Here is a 16,772-nt window from a genome sequence, read left to right as displayed (position 1 = left end):
GATCCCTGGGTGGCGCAGCGGTTTGGCGCCTGCCTTTGGCCCAGGGCGCGATCCTGGAGACCCAGGATCGAATCCCACATCAGGCTCCCGGTGCATGGAGCCTGCCTCTCCCTCTGCCTGTGTCTCTGCCTCTCTCTCTCTCTCTCTGTGACTATCATAAATAAATAAAAATTAAAAAAAAATAAATAAACTCTTTAACCTGTATTTAGATGGCATATACTAGAAATGTAGTGGTGCTACAATTTTTAGTCAGAAATAGGTGGCCAGTCATTCTGTTTGACTCAGTGAGTTTCAGTGATGAGAAATCAACACTTCATTTTCCAGCTTTAAAAACAAGACAAAGCACTAAATATTTTAAAAGAATGGTTAGTTTTTGGAAATTTTTTTTTAATTTTTATTTATTTATGATAGTCACACAGAGAGAGAGAGAGAGAGAGAGGCAGAGACACAGGCAGAGGGAGAAGCAGGCTCCATGCACCGGGAGCCCGACGTGGGATTCGATCCCGGGTCTCCAGGATCGCGCCCTGGGCCAAAGGCAGGCGCTAAACTGCTGCACCACCCAGGGATCCCAGTTTTTGGAAATTTTAATACGGATTGATTTTCTATGCAATATGTGTAAAATATTAAAGTATTTTAAAGTTTCAGGTTTCAAAGTACATTTTTAGTAGTTTAATGAAATTGCTATTTAATTTCCTTTATTGAAATTTTCAAACATAAGCCAGTTTTTCTTAATGAAATTAAATTAGTATCATCAGCAGACCTACACATATCTAATTTCCCTATACTTCCAATTTACATAAAACCATTTTTCATTGAAAGCTATTATAGAAGCAAAAACCAAGAGGCGGAAATAATGGAATGTAATAATTCAAAAATATTTAATGGAAAACAGTTCATCCCAAGGATGAGTGTCTCAAACATGCTATTGAAATGGCTATTGTATAGATATATTTTACATGTTTATATTGTCTGTGTTAATATCTAGAATGTAAATATCCAATTTTTTCTTTTTATTTTTAATTGACATAACATTTATTAGTTTGAAAGGTATAACAAATTATTCTATATTTATATATATTTGGAAAGAATCACCAAAATAAGACTAGTCACCATACATAGTATAGTTTTTCTCCTGTGATAATAATTTTTTAAATTTACTTTCTTAGCCACGTTCATATATGCAAGACAATATTATTAAACAGTAGCCACTGTGCTGTACATTTTATCCCCAACACTCATTTATTTTATAACTGAAGCTTGTACCTTTTGACCCATTATGTGTATTTTGGTCCCGCACTGTAGTCATCCCCATCTCTGGCAACTACCAATCTGTTCTATGTATCTATAAATAATTTTTGTAGATTCTACATATAAGTGAGATTATAGATGTTTTTCTCTGACTTGTTTCACTAGGCGTAATGTTCTCAGGGTCCATATATTTTTGTCCTAAATAGTTTTCTTTTTATGGATGAATAGTATTCCATGAGGTATATATTACCATTTTTTCTTTATCCATTTACCCATTAATGAACACTTAACATTGTTTCTATGTAATGGCTATTGTAAATAATCCTGCAATGAATATGGGAGTAATATATCTTTTAGAGTTAGTGTTTTCATTTTCTTTGCACAAAATCTCAGGAGTGGAATTCCTAGATAATTCTCTTCTTTTTTAATTTTTTGAGGAACCTCCTTACTGTTTTCCATAGATTGCACAAGTTTACATTTCCACTAACAGCGCGCAAGTGTTCCCTTTCTCCAAATCCTAACCAACACTTGTTATTTCTTGTTTTTTTTGATAACAGCCATTCTAACAAGTGTGAGGTGATATCTCATTGTGGTTTTGATTTGCATTTCCCTGATGGTTATTGATGTTGAGCACCTTTTCATGTACCGGTCAGTCATCTATATCTTCTTTGGAAAAATGTGTATTTAGATTCTCTGCCCATTTTGTTTGTTTTTTAAGTCTTTTATTTGAGTATAGTTTATACACAATGTTACCTTTATTTCAGGCATACAACTCCTCTACATGTTACGCAATGTACACCACAAATGTAGCTACCATCTGTCACCATATAATGCTATTACAGTATTATTGACTCTGTTCCCTATGCTGCCTTTTATTCCTGTGACTCATTCATTCCGTACCCGGAATCCTGTATCTCCCACTTCCCTTCACCCATTTTGCTCATCAACTCCATCCCGTTCCCTCTGACAACCATCAGTTTGTTCTCTGTTCCAATGTTGTTTTTTATTCTTTACTGAAAATGTATCTGACTGTAAAACATTGTATTATCAGATTTAAATGTTATTGACATAATAAGGAAAACTCAGATATTCCAATTAGATGTCATCCTCTTAAAACTAATGAAAAAATTTTCAAATTCCATATATAAGTAATACCATGCAGTATTTTGTTTTGTTTTGTTTTGTTTTGTTTTCTGGCTTATTGCACTTAGCATAATGTCCTCAGCATCCACCCATGTTGTCCCAAGTGACAGGTTTACCTGTTTCTCAAGACTGAATAATATTCCATTGTATGTATATATTACAGCTTCTTTATCCATCCATCTGTTGAGGATACTTTGGCTGTTTCCTTATCTTGGCTACAGTGAATAATGCCTTAGTGAATATATAAGTGCAACTTTATTTCTTTGATATCCTGTTTTTATCTGGATAAATACCCAGAATTAGGATTGCAGGATCATATGATAGTTCTATCTTTACTCTCTTTGAAGAACCTCGGGGATGCCTGGGTGGCTCAGCAGTTTAGCGTCTGCCTTCAGCCCAGGGCATGATCCTGGCGTCCCAGGATCAAGTCCCACATCAGGCTTCCTGCATGGAGCCTGCTTCTCCCTCTCCCTGTGTCTCAGCCTCTCTCTCTCTCTCTCTCTCTCATGAATAAATAAATAAAATCTTAAAAAAAAAGAAGAACCTTGATACTGTTTTGTATAGTAGCTATACCAGTTTAAACTTCCACCAACAGTCCTCAAAGGTTCCTTTTTCTCCATATCTTCACCAACATTTATTATCTTTTGTCTTCTTGATAATAGTCATTCTAATAGATGTGAAATGATATCGTGGTTTCGATTTACATTTCCTTGATGACTAGTGATATAGAATACTTTTTCATGTACCTGTTGGCCATTTTTAGATGTCTTCTTTGCAAAAATGTCTATTCAATCCCAATGCCCATTTTTACATTAGATTTTATTTTTATTATTGAATTATATATTTTTATATATTTTTACTATTAACCCCTTACTAGAGGCAAGATTTGCAAATACTTCATCCCATTCTATAAGTTGCCTTTTCATTTTGTTGATGCTTTGCTTTGCAGAAGCTTTTTAGTTTGATATAATCCAGTTTACTTTTGCTTTTGTTGTTCTTTGTTGCCTTTGGATTTTGTTAAATCCAAAAAAATCCGTTGCCAAGACCAGTGTCAATGAATTTACTCCCTGTGTTTTATTTTCCCCTAGGGGTTTTATGGTTTCATGTCTTACATCCAAATCTTTAATCCACTTTGAGTTGAATTTTATGCATGGTATAAGATATGGGTCAAGTTTCATTCTTTTGCATGTAAATATCCTATTATCCCAGCACCACATATTAAAGAGACTATCCTTTCCCAATTTTGTATTCTTGGCTCCTTTGTTGTAATTTAATTGAGCATATATGTGGGTGTATTTCTGAGCTCTATTCTGTTCCATTGATCTGTATATCTTTTTTTATGCCAATACCGTACTGGTTTTGTTACTGTGGTTTTATAATATAGCTTGAAATCAGGAAGTATGAGGCCTCCAGCTTTGTCTTTCTTTCTCAAGACTGTGTTGTCTATTAGGAACTTTTTTTGTGGTTCCATACAAATTATAAGATGTTTTCTCTATTTCTGTTAAAAATGCTATTGGAATTTTGATAGGGGTTATGTAATCTGTAGGTGGCTTTGAGTCATATGTGCATTTTAATAATAATAATTCTTCCAATTAATTACCACAGGGTATCTTCATTTAATTCTGTCTTCAATTTCTTTATTCAATGTCTTATGGTTTTTGGTATGCAGATCATTCATCTCCTTGTTTAAAATTATACCTCAGTATTTTATCCCTTTTGATGCAATTATAAATGAGATTGTTTTCTTACTTTGGCTTTCTGATAGTCCTCAGTGTATAAAAATGCAACTTATTTTTGTATAGTGATTTAGTATCCTACAACTGTACTGAATTTACTTATTAGTTGTAACAGTTTTTTCAGTTGAGTCTCTAGTGTTTTATATATATAATATCATGTTATCTGCTGAAAGGCATAGTTTTGCTGCTTTTATGATTTGGATGTATTTTGTTTTTCTTGACTAAGTGCTGTAGCAAAGGCTTCCAATACTATATCAAATAGAAGTGGCTAGAGTGAGTATTCTTGTCTTGTTCCTGATCTGAAGAGAAAAGCTTTTAATTTTTCACCATTAATCATGATGTTAGCTAAGGGATTGTCATATATGGCCTTTATTAAAATGTTGATGTATATTCCCTCTACATCTAGTTTATTGAGAATTTTTATGATGAATTTGGTGTTGCTGTCTCAGAGTAGCATTCTTTGAGTTAAAATAGAATATTAAAGTAAAATGTATTTCAACTTTATTTGATTAGAAGGAATACCAGTAGCTCATGGGCGGGTTTTATTTTCTCCAGACATTACCTATGTGCTTCACCACCACCAGGGTGAAAAATGGCGTGTGGGCCTTGCCTCTCTTTGTACTAAAAAACTATGCCTCAGAGGGATATTTAACTGCATCTTAAGTTTTAATACACACTCATATTTTCCCTATAGAAAATAGATGTATTTCTTAAAACGGTGAAAGATTAAATCATGAGTAATTCATGATTATAATATATTGAAGTAGCATGTCATATAGAATGTCTTTAAAAAATATTAACATTAAGTAAAATTTTAGATACCAGTCCTATAATTTTTTCTTAATATTTGATTCTTATTTAAAGAGAAACTTTGTTTACTCTTCCTCTCCCAATATATTTTTCAGTTTGTATCTAGCATATAGGCAAAGTTTGGAGTAATTGTTCCTTCAAACTTTGTTCTGCCTGCTGTCTGCTCCAATGAGGGTGTTATTTGTGATTGTATTTGCCATTTCTTTGTAAATGTTTATCAAATTTGTAAGACTTTGAATATAACATAACATCTTTTCTTACTCTTCCCTTTTAATTTTAGGATACAGAGATGGTTGATTTAGATTCAGACGGTCCTGGTACTTCATCTGGAAGAAGGGTGAGTGAATAAAATAAACTGCTAAGAAGAAAATTTTTCAGGCTTCCTGTGTCAGGGATCCTAAGACCAACTCCACCTGTTTGGAGAATTGCTATAAAGACTCATAGAACTCAGCATATATACTTGTGATTCATTGGTAAGGTTTGTTACAATGACATAATAAGGATATACAGCTGGGATCACAGGGAAATAAATATAGGCAGAGTCCAGAGAAATCCATGTTCAGGCTTCCTTATGCTCTTTCCATTCTTTGAGGAGCCATACAGAGCACACTCTTCCCCTACAATGAAAATGTAGCAATATATATGTGATTAGAGGCTCAGACCTCAAGGAATTTATTGGAAAGCAAGGAAGCATAGGAAAAGCAAAGAAAAGCAGGTGTTCAGTATAAATCACATTGTACAAACAGCATAGGCATAGTAAACCACCTTTGTATTTAGGAAATGGTTCAATTGCTAAGTACCCAGAATGCCAACCAAGGGCTAACCTTACAAGCAAGCCCTGATAAAGATAGTAGCCTCAGATCTGTTATGTTTATTCTGTTCTGTACACTTCCCCTCCATGGTAATTAGGCAAATACTTGTTTCATATAAGGAAAATTTTCTTTGAAATACTGAAAGAAATCATATTAAAAGGCATCAAATGGTAAAGGCTAGACTGTATCATGACAACAAAGGATATATATATAAATATATATATGCATAAATAATAAGTACATAATATATAAATATATAGATAAATATGTATTATATGTCAATTTTGAGAAAATTATGATGCCATTGTCAAGTATACTTACCTACCAGTAAATACTAAGGCATTAAGATTATTAACCTTGTAGAGGAGAAAAAAAATATATTTCCCTGGGTTCTATTTGTGGTTCAGATTTTCTTAAAATGAAAATTCAGAATACTTGAATCTTGCTATTTCCATGAATGTACTGTCTAGTTTTTATTGTATGTATTTTTTGTCCTGGAGAATGATGTCTAAACTAAGATACTTAAATAGCAACTCCTCTATGTTACATAGATATATTAACATTAGGAAAAGAGGAGAGAATCAATGAAGAGTTAAGGAAAGAGTTTTTATATATAATTCTATTAAAATCTACAGGTCAAATGCCGAGGCAGAAGACAGTCTCTAAAGTCTAATCCTGATGCTTGGAGAAAACAATGCAAAGAACTGTTGAGCCTCATTTATGAACGTGAAGACTCAGAGCCATTTCGACAGCCAGTTGATCATCTTTCTTACCCAGTAAACACACACTTGTTTAAATAATTGCCAATTTGTAATTTCCCTTAAATGTTATACATTTAAAAATATAGTTACAAGCTACTTTTCCCTTTTTCCTTCTTTCCTTCCTCCACTCCTCCCTCCTTCTTACCTATTCCTTCTTTTTTGTATATCTTTTAATTGTGAAAATGCATAGTGTGATTAATCATGACTTTGAAATTCCAGTCATGTATTTTGTGTGTAAATTACATAGTTGTGAACCAAATTTGAATCTAAATATCTTTGTAGTTCCTTCCTGCCTTCATTTTGAATATTTGTTTAATAAATTTTATGAACTTCTATTACATTTCTACTCACTGGAGACCCTTAGTAACCTATGTCACTCCTGGTAATTTTTTACTAAATGACTAAATGTATTATCCAATATGATCACTTAGAGTAATCAATATATTCCATATTACTTTTCATCAAAGGTAAAAACATCAGAACTTAGATTATAGGATTCTTTTTTCAGGAGTATATCTATTTATATGTTGAATAACCATTTAGTGTAGATAGCAAATCTATCTTAACTTTTTTTGGAGAAGTTATAGTGGTATTTCAGAAATGCATCAGATCGTCCTCTGAAATTAGTAAACCTAAATACATACATAGGTTTTACTTGGGAAAAAAATACTCAAACAGAAAACACTTATGTTCAACAAAGCTAATTTTGTAGGGAGTTTGGGTAGAATAAATTAGTCTTGTTTTTCTCATACTAGAGGACAACAGTGAATGTAGAATCCTTCATCTTAAAGTAGTCAGTAAAATCCTAATTCCTATTTATGGAACTTCAAGCTTTAAACCATAATTGCATTGCAAGTCTTGATATTTTGTTGTAGTAGTTTGGAAATACAATATATCCTCTTTACTCTAATAGGGCCATCAAGAGCAAGAAGGGGAATCCTCAGAGTCAGTTGTTCCAGAAAGACAAGCTCCATCTCTTTCTGAGGTAGACCTAGAAGTTTCTTGAAAGACATATACTGGTTGTTTTTTGCATTGTTTTACTTTTAAAATTTCTGTAATGTAAATGAAAATTTTATAATTTGTAAAGCTGTTTTCCAACTCTTCTCACCCTCTTTTTATCTTTGACTTTTTTTGGTTGTTTATGTTTTTGTTTTGCTTTTTTAAGGTTTTTTTTGTAAAGAATTATTTTTTTAGAGTGATAGAGCAGGGGGGAGGGGCAGAGGGGGACTCAGTCGGGAGTCCAATGCAGGGCTCCATCTCAGGACCTGAGATCATGACCAAGAGTCAAATGCTTAACTGACTGAGCCACCCAGGCACTCCTATATTTTTGTGTTTCTAAATCAACATCTGTTTCCAAATGTGTTCTTTGTGGCATCTGCATGCATGTTTATTTGTTTCTATAGATCTAAAGTTACTGTAGTAGAGTAGAAAACATCAGTTGCACAATATATAAGTACTGCAGCTGATTGCACCCACTGGAACTTCATTTAGCAACCTTACTGTGTCTTTTGAGTTTTAGTCACATTATACAAGTTCCAACATATCTCCTCTATGAAAACCTTTGTTTCATAAGCTGTACTATGTAGCAATATACTTTTGGTTGTTATGATTTAAGCCAAAAAGTATTTTTAAAGATAGATTAAGAGCAATCATGATTTCTTACACTTGGAGAAATATTTTCTCTTTTTTTATAATACTTTTCCTCTGCTCATTCTTCTCTTTGGCATTTTCTTTGAAAGAAATGTGGTGATTGTGGGTTTTTTGTATATTTTTTATTGGAGTTCGATTTGCCAACGTACAGTATAACATCCAGTGCTCATCCCGTCAAGTGCCCCCCTCAGTGCCCGTCACCCAGTTACCCCATCCCCCTGCCCACCTCCCCTTCCACTACCCCTTGTTCGTTTCCCAGAGTTAGGAGTCTCTCATGTTCTGTCACCCTCACTGATATCTCCCACTCATTTTCTCTACCCTTTAATCCCGTTCACTATTTTTAATATTCCCCATACGAATGAAACCATATAATGTTTGTCCTTCTCCGATTCACTTACTTTACTCAGCATAATTCCCTCCATTTCCATCCATGTTGAAGCAAATGGTGGGTATTTGTCATTTCTAATGGCTGAGTAATATTCCATTGTATGTATATATACCACATCTTCTTTATCCATTCATCTTTTGATGGACACCAAAGCTCCTTCCACAGTTTGGCTACTGTGGACATTGCTGCTATGAACATTGGGGTGTAGGTGTCCCGGCATTTCACTGCATCTGTATCTTTGGGGTAAATCCCCAGTAGTGCAACTGCTGGGTCATAGGGTAGCTCTATTTTTAACTCTTTGAGGAACCTCCTTAGTTTTCCAGAGTGGCTGTACCAGTGCACATTCCCACCAACAGTGCAAGAGGGTTCCCCTTTCTTCACATCCTCTCCAACATTTGTTGTTTCGTGTCTTGTTAATTTTCCCCATTCTCACTGGTGTGAGGTGGTATCTCATTGTGGTTTGGATTTGTATTTCCCTGATGGCCAGTGATGTGGAGCATTTTCTCATGTGCTTGTTGGTCATGTGTAGGTCTTCTTTAATGAAATCTCTGTTCATGACTTTTGCCCATTTCATGATTGGATTGTTTATTTCTTGAGTGTTGAGTTTAATAAGTTATTTAAAGATATTGGATGCTAGCCCTTTATCTGATAGGTCATTTGCAAATATCTTCTCCCATTCTGTAGGTTGTCTTTGAGTTTTGTTGACTGTTTCTTTTGCTGTGAAGAGGCTTGTTATCTTGATTAAGTCCCAATAGTTCATTTTTGAAATGTTGTGATTGTTACTTAATGATTTTAAATGGGATGAAGGATCTAATACTAACTGGTTTTCACTCTAAAATGTTGTTTATTGATGGTTATGGTATATGTAAGTATAAATTTTAGATGCCATTCAATATGATAACCTTAGGCATATCTTAGCTGGACTTGACAGATTTAGGTTGAGATATCTTAGATAGAATCTTCTCCATCTCCTAATCAAAATCAAATTAATTCAGAATTTATGCGATTGCAGACCTCCAATGAAGGACAAGTGTCATATTCATTAAAAAGTAAAAATATAGGAGCTAGGCACAGACATGGCCAGTTTGACCTTCAATTAACATTTTAGGTAGAATGCCCTCCTAGCTGGGAATATCTTGGAAATACGTAGCTAATTTGTGACATGGAAGTATTTAATTATATGTGAATAGTCCCATCTTCTATCTTCATTGAGCACTTTGCCAGGGAATTGGGGACTGCTTCAGCCTCTAAGCATAGAATGCAATTCTGTATTATGGACTCTGTAGGTATAAAGCCAGTTTGTGTGCATTTTTTAATTTATGCTCTTGAGAGAATCATATGGTTATCAATTTCAGAGTGAAGGCTAAGACCGTACCAACGACCCCTGCTGTTTTCCTGAGCTACCAAGGGACCTCTGTTTAAATGAATGGTTTTGATTGGGATAGATAGTTGGCCTATTGAAAAGTAGCATGTTTATTTCATGGTGGATTGGTGATAGAAGTCTCAGTACCATGATATTATGTAGTATTGTTATCCAGCCTGTGTATTTAATAATAAATTCTTCTTTGTAGGATTATCCAGATGTTATAGACACTCCTATGGACTTCAGCACTGTGAAAGAAACTTTGGAAGCAGGAAATTATGGTAGTCCTCTGGAATTTTATAAGGACGTTCGCCAAATATTCAGCAACTCCAAAGCTTATACCTCTAATAAAAAGTCAAGGGTATGAAAAACAACATTAGGTGGATTAATTACTTAAGCATTTACATATACACACACACACACAAACACACACACATACACACATATATCAGGTAGTTTTCTTTCACCAGTTTTAAAACTGCTCAAGAAGTATATATATTACAATTCTGACATGGTTACTGAAGTTTGATGTTTTCCCCATGTTTTGTCAGAACTTAAATATCTTTAGAACAAAAGAATAATATTTTTTTTTGTAATCACTGGTATCTGATTAACTTTTAAGTAAGTTGTTCACTCGGTATATATTTGTCTACTTTCACCCCATATAAAATGAATTTTCACTAATTTCTGCAGGCATAATTTTTTCACTTTTGGTTTATTTCATATATATATATATATATATATATATATACTTAAATATGTTTAAATATTCTTGGAAACTGTAAATTTCATATTTTGGAAGTTTTTTTCAGCTTATATATTATGAACATTTTCCCATGTCATTATGGCTCTTCAACAACCAGTTTTAATGTCTCCATAGTATGCTACTGTATGGTTGTTTTATGTTATTTAACTAGTGCCCTGGTGCTAGAGATTTCGGTGGTTTCTACTTTTTAACTTTATATGAATAATGCTGTGGCTTTCATCTTTAACATCCTTGAACACAATTATTTTGTGTGTGCAATTCTCTGATATTTACTTAGGATAAATTCCTAGAAGCAAAATTATTAGTAGAAGGATAAATATATTTTTATTATTTTTGATACATAATGCAATTTGTTGTTTTAGAATGTTGTTCCAGTTAAAATACTCACTGGCAATGTATGAGAATCTTTTTCCTACCCTTCCCAACATTGGATATAATCTTTTAAAAATCTTTGTTAATTTCTAGGTGAAAATGATATTTTGTTTAAATTCTTTAAGAAGAGTTTTTCAAGTGTATGAAATTGCATATATATATTTTGTCTGAAAGGGTAATGTTGTTACTGGTCCAGGCATGTTTATACTTTTTATTTTATATGATTAAAATAGTTGATTTCTACCTTTTCAGATCTATAGCATGACACTGCGATTATCTGCCTTATTTGAAAGTCGTATTAAAAATATCATCTCTGAATATAAGTCAGGAATGCAGAGTCAGAAGAGGAGAAGGCCACGGTACAGAAAACGTCTAAGAAGCAGCAGCAGTTCATTATCTAGTAGCAGAGCTCCTAGGTATTGCACTGATGTAGAATTTTATGTTTTAAGGCATTTTATGTATAGTACCTCATTTCTTTTAAGTGAGAATTTTAAAAATATTTTTATTTATTTATTCATGAGAGACACAGAGAAGGAGGCAGAGACATAGGCAGAGGGAGCAGGTTCCCCGCAGGGAGCCTGATATGGGATTCAGTCCCAGGACTCCAGGATCATGTCCTGAGCCAAAGGCAGATACTCGACCACTGAGCCACTCAGGCATTCCATATTACCTCATTTCTTAAAGTTTATTGAATACTTTGAGAAGATCCAAAGACCAAAAATATTTTAAGTACTCTTGCACTGTGTAAAGATGGAGTTGGTAACATCTTTATTTAAAAAAAGCTTTAGGGATCCCTGGGTGGCGCAGCGGTTTGGCGCCTGCCTTTGGCCCAGGGCGCGATCCTGGAGACCCGGGATCGAGTCCCACGTCGGGCTCCCGGTGCATGGAGCCTGCTTCTCTCTCTGCCTGTGTCTCTGCCTCTCTCTCTCTCTGTGACTATCATGAATAAATAAATAAAATCTTTAAAAAAAATTAAAAAAAAATAAAAAAAGCTTTATTTATATGGATTTTATTATAGCAAAAACTAGGTTTTTTTAATTTTAATGATTGAAATTTAATTTGTCATATTCCCAATTTGAAGCATTTCACTTAAATTATAAGATATTTCTTAGATCAGTTTAAGCATTTTGTATCATACTATCATAGTATGTCACTAATAAAAAAAATATTCATTGTAATATATTTTAAATTGTAGTCCCAAAGGGAAGCAGAAACAAATGAAGTTGCTGCCTAAAAATGACCAGAATACCTCAGTGTCTTATGCCAGGACTAGCTCTCCTTTCTCGTCTCCTGGTAAATATGTCTTTTGTTTTCAGTGTTCTGTATTTTAGTTTAATACTGGATGTAGAAGAGGGAGCATGATTTATAGTACAAAGAACAATGGATTTAGATGTAGAAAAATTTTTATTCCTAGTGCTTCTTCATGACCCTGGGTAAGACATTAGGCCATAGAATTCAGTTTCTTCACTTTTAAAATGAAAGTGTTGAGGCTAGATGAATTTTAAAGTCTTTTAGTTTTAAAAATGTGTAACTATAATTTTTAACTGTATAGTGTCTCAGAGCACTTATCTACAACATATTTGCAAAGATGAAAATTGAGGATTTTCTTGGACAAGTTTTTCTGACATTATGTGCTTAAAAATTTAATAATGTGATGAAACATTTGTTCTCAATATATTCATATTCCCCTCTTCAAAGAACTTGTATTTTTGATGTTGGTGTAAAATAACTGAGTGAGATATAGTTTTAAAACAACTTGTTTCCCTGAAAACATAATTTTCCTGAAAACATAATTATGTTAATATTATAATCTTATTAAATGTAAGTTTCAGATGCTGCTGAAGGCCTTTCATTATATTTACTTGATGATGAACTGGATGGGCCATTTTCTTCATCGAGCTTCAGTGGTTATAGTCGAAGTGGAAATAGCCATGACCCAGGGAAAGCCAAATCATTTCGGAATAGAGTTTTACAAATTAAACAAGGTAGGAAATAAATATGGACAGGGCATTTATTCTTTGCTTTCTTATGACGGCAGCTGAATCATTTAAAAGCTGATGTATTTGGGTAGTAAAAATTAGCATGCCTTTATAGTTAATGACGATTTTAATGTTGTCAAATAAATTTGAATAAGATAGAGTTTTATATCCACAACCAGGAAACAGGCCGTAAGCAGAATCCAGTAACTAGTTCAAAACATATTTTAGTCTTTTAAAATAAAATATCCAATAAATAGGAAAAACTAAATGAAGATATATTTCAAACCAAACCCTTTTTTAAAATTGAGATAACCCTTAAAAATATAAAACCTATCTAAAGATAATTTTGGAATTTTTTTCCTTTGTTATTAGTATACTTTAATATATGAAATATATTTTTATTTTGTGTAAATTTTAATGAAGGATAAAGTAGCATTTCTGTTGTTGAACTATCAATTGACTTAAAAATGGACTTTCTAAAGGTATAATTTATATTAGATATGTGAAAAATATTGAAACATTTGGTTACTTTAAAATAATTAGTGCCTTTATTTTTCCCAGTTTGTATCTTTATTCACTTCTCTGATCATGCTGCATATTGCCTACTCATGCCATTTTCTTCTCCTCTTTTCCTTCCCTTTCACTATCAAATGATGGGAAAGAAGAGCTTATATTTCTTGATTCTTTTTTCTTTCCATCTGAAAACTCCTTTATCCTTTATTGTCTGGCTTCTGACTGCACCACTCTCCAAAAGCTATTCTCCGTAAAATCACTTTTTCTCTTAATAACCAACCAGTGTTCTTTTCTTAGTCCCTGTCTCCTTGGTTTTCTCTATCTTTACATACTATTAAATATCCCTTCTAGGAACACTAATGCCAGGCTTCTTTCCTGATTATCCTACATCTCTGTTTTTTCTATATTTCTACTTTTTCTGTTTTTCTTTGTCTGTACTTACCTCCTATTTGCAGAGTTTCCCACAGGTTTCCTGATTTATTTGTTTTGTTTTGTTTTAGTCTTCTACAAATAATCTAATAACTATATCAATCATCTTTATGCTAATGACTCTCCAAATTCACGTATCTAGCCCTAACATCTCTTTATTGTACCAGTCTTATTTCCAAGTACTTCCTAAGATAATTTCCTTGAGTGCTTATCATCCATCTTTCTGTCTCGAGCATATTTCTATTTCTACACTCACTATTTTAGTTAATGCTACCACCATCTTCTTAGTCACCCAACTTAAACTCTTGCAATGCTCTTAGACACTTATTTTACCCTTCATATCCAGTTAGTTGCTAAGTTTTATGAATTCTAAAACTCTTTAATACCAGTTAAATCCTTTGTCTACAGTTTATTGCTATCACCTTAGTCTCTAGCCTACTTGTCAGCCAAGTAGGCTGATTAGTCAGCTTGGACTGTTACATTATGATACCATAGACTAGGTGGCTTCAACAGCAGGTATTTGTTTTTAGAAACTTTATTGAGATATCACTGACATAAAATATTATATATATTTAAAGTATACAACTTATTTTGATATATATAAACATTATGAAATGGTTACCACAAACTAATTATAACATATCCATCACTTCTACATTGTCACCCTGTGTGTGTTAAGAGTTAAAATCTTTCCTTTCAACAAATTTCAAGTGTACAATACAGTATTGTTAACTATAATCACCATGATGTATATTAGATACCTAGAACTTACTCATTCTGAATAACTGAATCTTTATACACTTTGACAAGTACCTCCCCAATTCCTCTGTTCCCAGCCCCTAGCAGCCACCATCCTACTCTCTGTTTCTGTATGACTGTTTTTGATTATCTATATGTGACATCATGCAATATTTCTCTTGCTCTGCCTTGCTCATTTTGCTTAGCATAATGTCTCCCAAGCTCCTAACATGTCACAAATGGCAAAATTCCCTTCCTTTCTAAAAGCTGAGTAATACTCCATTATGGGTTGTGAGTGTGTGTGCACATGCATGTACATATCATATTTTTACATTCACCTGAAGAAAGACATAGATTATTTCCATATCTTGGCTATTGTGACTAATGCCACAGTGAATAAATAGATGATAGATAGATATAGAGATATAGAGTGTATAGATATTTCTTGAAGACCCTGATTTCAGTTACTTTGGATATATATCCAGAAATGAGGTTACTGTATCAAATGATAGTTGTATTTTTAATTCATTGAGGAACCTCCCTAAATATTTCCGTAATGGCTGTACTAATTTTCCCTTTTCTCCACATCCTTGTCAACAATTGTTATCTCTTGTCTTTTTTTTCCAAAGAAAGAAAACTTAGCCAGTAACATTTATTTCTATACAACAAGGTGAGTGTACAGAAAGACCATTACAAGACCATGTACATCAGACATTTCCCATGTTCTGTATTTCTTCCCTCAGGGGCACTGTGCATGAGGCCTGGGAAAGATGACAGGTACTGGTGCAGGGTGTGGATGGAGGATGGAAGAAATAGGACATAGACATGTGGTATCATGCCCACAGCCACAATGGGTCCTGTCCTTTCTTAAAAATTGTTATTTTAATGCCAGTTAGTTAACATGCACTGTTATATTAGTTTCAGGTGCACAATATGTGATTTAGCAATTACATACATCACCTGGTACTCATCATGACACGTGTACTCCTTAATCCCCATCACCTATTTAACCCATCCCCTCAGTCCCCCTCTCCCCTGGTAATCATCAGTTCTCTGTAATTAAGAGTCTGTTTCTTGATTTCTCTCTCTTCTTCCCTTTGCTCATTTGTTTTGTTTCTTAAATTCAACATATGAGTGAGTCATATGGTATTTGACTTTCTCTAACATATTTCACTTAGCATATTACTCTCTGCTCCATCCATGTTGTTGCAAATGGCAAGATTTCATTCTTTTTATGGCCAAATAATATTCCACTGGGGTGTATGTGTATACACACACACACACACACACACACACACACACACACCCCACATCTTCTTTATCCATTCATTATTCAGTGGATACTTGGGCTTCTTCCATATCTTAGCTATTGTTGATAATGCTTCTATAAACATAGGGGTGCATATATACCTTTGTATTAATGTTTTGTATTCTTTGGGTAAATACCCAGTGGTGTGACTGCTGGATCATACAGTAGTTCCATTTCTAACTTTTCAAGGAACCATAATGTTTTATACAATGGCTATACTAGATTGCATTCAACAGTGCAAGAGGGTTCCATTTTCTCCACAACTTTGCCAGCACCTGTGTTTCTTGTGTTGGTGAGTTTAGACATTCTGACAGGTATGATGTGTTATCTCATTATAGTTTTGATTTGCATTTACCTCACAGTAAGTGTTGATGAACATCTTTTCATGTGTCTCTTGGCTATCTGGATGTCTTCCTTAAAGAAATTGTCTTTTCATATCTTCTGCCCATTTTTAATTGGATTATTCATTTTGGAGTGTTGAGTTTTGTAAGTTCTTTATATATTTTGGATACTAACCCTTAACTGGATGTCACTTACAAATACCTTCCCCATTCAGGAAGTTGTCTTGTAGTTTTGTTGGTTATTTCCTTCACTATGCAGAAGTTTCTAATTATGATGTCCCAATGATTTCTTTTTGCTTATGTTTCCCTTGACTTAGGGGACATATGTAGTAAGAAGTCGCTACAACCAATGTCAAAAAGGTTAACGCCTGTGTTCTCTTGTAGGACATTCATGGTTTTGATCTCACATTTAGA

General features: G+C 33.8%; 1 protein-coding gene across 4 annotated transcripts in view; it reads left to right on the top strand.

Annotated features, from left to right (window-relative positions):
• The window catches only part of BRWD3 (bromodomain and WD repeat domain containing 3), a 176,244-nt gene that overhangs the window by 143,927 nt on the left and 15,545 nt on the right, over positions 1–16,772 (top strand). For 3 of the 4 annotated variants that reach the window (XM_038587783.1, XM_038587782.1, XM_038587780.1), the window contains 7 exons: positions 5,218–5,274; positions 6,385–6,525; positions 7,424–7,495; positions 10,120–10,272; positions 11,302–11,465; positions 12,245–12,342; positions 12,876–13,034. In XM_038587783.1, the coding sequence (XP_038443711.1) occupies positions 5,218–5,274; positions 6,385–6,525; positions 7,424–7,495; positions 10,120–10,272; positions 11,302–11,465; positions 12,245–12,342; positions 12,876–13,034 (844 nt within the window). The remainder of the gene's footprint in view (positions 1–5,217; positions 5,275–6,384; positions 6,526–7,423; positions 7,496–10,119; positions 10,273–11,301; positions 11,466–12,244; positions 12,343–12,875; positions 13,035–16,772) is intronic. The other variant, XM_038587781.1, reaches the window with a different exon arrangement.

The sequence above is a fragment of the Canis lupus genome, chromosome X, assembly GCF_011100685.1.
Source record: "Canis lupus familiaris isolate Mischka breed German Shepherd chromosome X, alternate assembly UU_Cfam_GSD_1.0, whole genome shotgun sequence".
Taxonomy (NCBI): Eukaryota; Metazoa; Chordata; class Mammalia; order Carnivora; family Canidae; genus Canis; species Canis lupus.
This window is presented reverse-complemented; position numbering and strand designations above follow the sequence as displayed.